Source organism: Gracilinanus agilis, unplaced genomic scaffold (assembly GCF_016433145.1).
Source record: "Gracilinanus agilis isolate LMUSP501 unplaced genomic scaffold, AgileGrace unplaced_scaffold58994, whole genome shotgun sequence".
Taxonomy (NCBI): Eukaryota; Metazoa; Chordata; class Mammalia; order Didelphimorphia; family Didelphidae; genus Gracilinanus; species Gracilinanus agilis.
The window spans coordinates 403-4,471 of NW_025394512.1; the positions used below are offsets into that span (position 1 = coordinate 403).

At 39.9% G+C, this 4,069-nt stretch overlaps 1 protein-coding gene across 1 annotated transcript; it reads left to right on the forward strand.

Moving 5' to 3' along the window:
- Window positions 1–575: 575 nt before the first annotated feature.
- Window positions 576–3,481, forward strand: LOC123256436 (the record flags this gene model as incomplete). The annotated part of the gene is made up of 3 exons (XM_044685053.1): window positions 576–690; window positions 2,121–2,381; window positions 3,215–3,481. Coding segments are annotated over exons 1-3 (643 nt in total), but the record flags the coding sequence as incomplete, so codon positions are not given.
- Between the last annotated feature and the right edge of the window lie 588 nt (window positions 3,482–4,069).

Below are 4,069 nucleotides of genomic sequence, written 5' to 3' on the forward strand. Positions count from 1 at the left end.
AGATAATACTAAATGTGAAGTCCTTTGCCAACCTTAGAAGTTCACTGTTCACTGCTATTTCTGTTAATATTATATTTTCAGACAGGTAGCTCCATTAAAAACTGCCCCATAAAATCAGGGACTCCCTGAGAGCAGGATGAAAGGAGAAATGAGGTCTCTTCCCTATTTCTCTCCTCCAGAAGGAAGTCTTCCTGATGGTTTCTTTTAGATATAACAATTTCTAGGTTCAACTAATACTTGGGAATGGCAACTGGAAGGATGACATTGAAACAACCAGTGCATCTTGGCACTTCCCAGAAAGAGCCTGATGGTGACTGTGCTCTGAGGCTCTCTCCCCTCACCACAGACTCTGTTTCACTTCTCTTATATCTGCTAAGCCAGGAAAGTTTCAGCCTGGTAACAGGCATCTTAGATGACAATGAGAGAGCAGGGCAGGGTCTAAGCAGAGCCAATCCCATCCTGGGTAGGGTTAGAGGATAAAAAGCCATGTGATGTACATAGGAGACCTCAGTTCCGTTTTAGGTACTGCCTGAGGCTGGGTGACATCTAAAGCTCCCCCAGCTGTGGTGTGCTTGATGAAGCCAGGTAGACCCCTTCTGAGGTCCACCAGGTGTCAAAGGAGCTGGAGATGGTTCTTCTCAGCCGGGATTTTCATTATGGAAGTATTTGCCTTGAGAAAGACACAGGCAGGTAAGTCTAGAGAGAAAGGGGTTAAGAAGACAGTGTAGAGACAATAGAGCCTTAGGTCTAATGGTAAAAACTTACTCATTCCCTTCAAAGAGCAGGCAGCCAGTCAAAAATATTTATTAAGCATATTTGTTGATTAATTATTATTAAGCATAAAAGCATATTAAGCATAACTCCAGCAAAAATGCAAGGTACTGGGGATACCACCAACCACCAAAATAATAATAATAATAACAATAAAATAAAACATAGTCCCTGCCTAAAAGGAGCTCACGCTCTAAAAGGAAGAGACAGCATATAAATAAACAAATAACAAGATGCATCTAGAGGAGATGAAATGTAACTTTGGAAGGGAAAACTCTAATGATTTTGGCCCCGGGATTGAATGTTTGATGTAAACGATGGTAAGTGGGACAATTTGATGAAAACGTTGACTGTGTGAAGGGGAGGACTAAGAAAATAGCCTAGAAAGGAAGACTGGAATCAGAATGTGAATGACTTTAAATGCCATTAGCAGAAGGGAAGCACTATAGTTCTTTGGAGATGGAGCATTGTGTGCTTTGGGATTAGGAAAATGGGAAGATTGGGGCGGATTGATTGAAGAAGGGAGAATTCAAAAGAAGGAAATTCATGTCGAAGGAAATTGCCAAAATCCTGTTGAGGAGCAATAAGGGCATGAACTAGGGTGCAGGATATATGAATAGAGAGAAAGAGAGGGAGAGATGTGAGAGAGGAGCTGGAGGTGGAATTAGTTGGGCTTGGCTGCTGGTCAGATATTGGGGAAGGACAGAAAGAGGGAAGTTTTGAGAATAGATCTGAGATAGCAAATATAGATGATTAGAATATTGGTGCAGTTCTTGACAAAAATAGAAAGTAAGTGAGAAGCAGAGGTTTAGAGAGAAGTTAATGACTTACATTTTTGACATACTGAGTTTCAAATACCAAGAAGCAATCTAACTGGGGAGGTCTGAAAGGAAAGTTTTTTATAAGCATTTATTAATCCCCTATTATGGAGTGGATACTATAATAAGTCTCTCATAAATCCCTCCTTTGAGTACCAATAGAAGCCTAAGCAGTCAGTGTCTTTATTATTCTCATTTCATGGATAAGGAAACTCAGGTTTAAAGAGCTTATGTGATTCATTTAACCAGGATCATACAGCTTAAATGTCTGAGGTTAGATTTGAACTCAAGTCTTTAAAACTACAAGTCCCGCACTCTATGCACTGCACCAACTAGCTGATAATATTTAGGCTCAAAAGAAAGAGACTAACAGTTGGATATGTAAATGTTGGAGTCATCTGTTTAACTACATTTACTATGGATGGGAAACAGAAAAGGGGGAAAGAAATGGCTAAGAGGAGATGCTGGTCCTCTGGTATCCCTAAACCTGAAATACCATTTTCCCTTCTTCTCTTCCTTCCTATAATTTAGTCCACCACAGGCATGAGATTCAGTCCACCACAGTGGGTACAATCCACTCTGTCTTGGAATTAAGTGCAATTAGCCTCATAGATGATGTTAAAGTGACATCTTATAACAAAAGACAGAAGGAACTTATTATCAAGATACCCTGGATCTCCAAAGTACTGGGAGTCAATTATCTTACCCAGTGGCATAATTTACTGGTGAACAATGAGCAAGATTTCCTCTGGCCAATCCAATTCTTAGCACGGCATGACATCAATCATGATAGTAAGTCAAATCAATTCATTTCCCCCCCAGCCTGTTTTTCAACATACTTTGTCTGTTTCTCTCCCGAGCCCAGCAGATCCTTGTATCCCCAGTAGATCATACCACTGAGACAAATTTCTTTGATCCCAACCCACTGTATCCTTCTCTGGATAAAAAGTTATGAAGGATCCAGCCCTGCCCCTTAGGCTTCACCCAGTTGGATTAACATCCACGATCACCATCTCCTATTATCCTTTTAAGAGATTTCTACCTTCTGCCCAGTGACTTTCACTGCCTGCCAAAATTTCTTAATCAATAAACCTGAACATAAAGGCCCATGCTCTCCTTCAGTCTCAGAGGTTAGAAATGTCCATCCTAGTTACTGATCTCTCTCTTCATCTGGATTTCAGACATTAGTTCTAGCACCAATTCATTCATTATCTTTTACGCCTGCAATTACACACAACAGAACCATCCCCCACAACAAGGCTCTATTTTCTGGGGGATTTTGAAAGAAAAGAGAAAACCCAAATTCAGATATAAATTGTACGTGGAGCTTAAAAAGTAAAAAGTTGCAGTAAAATTTGGGGATACACTGCATAACATGACAGTTCAAACTGTACGAGTCAAAATGGAAATAGACCCAGAATGAAGAAAATCTAACCCCTAAATTATTCAACCCTACCTGAAATTCCTGTGATTCTCTGGAGACAGTCTGCCGAAAACTGTAAGTAGCCCTCAATGTTTTTAAAAAAGAAAAATCCTCTTTCTACATCTCCCCCCATAGATGGCTCCTCTTTTGGGTTCCCTGTCCTCTTTCCACCCAGAAGATCCCAACTCTATGTTCTCCACAGGAAACCACACAGCCCAGCTCCTGGCAGAATGTGAAGTGGACAATGACATCACAGTAAAGAGTCACATCCATATAATTTGGAATGGGGAGGAAAGTTACCGGATAGATGAAGAGGTTGGGCATTGGGAGAACATAAATACTGAAGTCAAGGAATACCCATACATTCTGCAGAGTCCCTTCTGGACCAATCAAACAAAATACTACATGAAGGTATATTGTGTTGACTTGATGAGGAAAATCATTGGATATTCAAGCTTAAGGGATAAAGGTGAGTGTTTATTTCTTCCCATTTCTTCCTTAAAGGTCTAAGTCACTTCCACAATCCTGTGCAGTCACTGGATTCCCAGAGAAAGAAGCAGGAACCCCACCTTCTGATCATAGCCCCAGCTGACAATGGGAAAATTTGTTTTAAATGTGAGAAAGTCTGAATTAGGTCCTTTCTTTTTTCCTTCTTTTCTTTTTCTTACCTTCCTAATTTCTTTTTTGTTTTATTTTTTCTTTCTTTCCCACTTTCCATCATTCTCTCTATTTTGATCTATCCATTTTCCCTTTCTTTTTCCTCTACTTTTTTTCTTTTTCTTTCTTTTTTCTGTTATTTCAGTCCCTTCTTTCCTTCCTTCCTTTTCTCCTTCCTTACCTTTTTTTGTTTCTCCTTTCTTCCTCTCTTCCATTCTTTCCTTCTTTTTTTTCTACTCCTCTCATGACTCATCAAGGCAGGAGGGTGACCCTAGGAGTTCAAAAATCATGGCACTTAAGTACATACTCTTAATCTCCTTAAGTGAGTGTGCATTCAATGATCTCCTCAACTAAAAAATCTATGTTTACAGTCCCAGGGATTAAGAACTATGTATCTGCT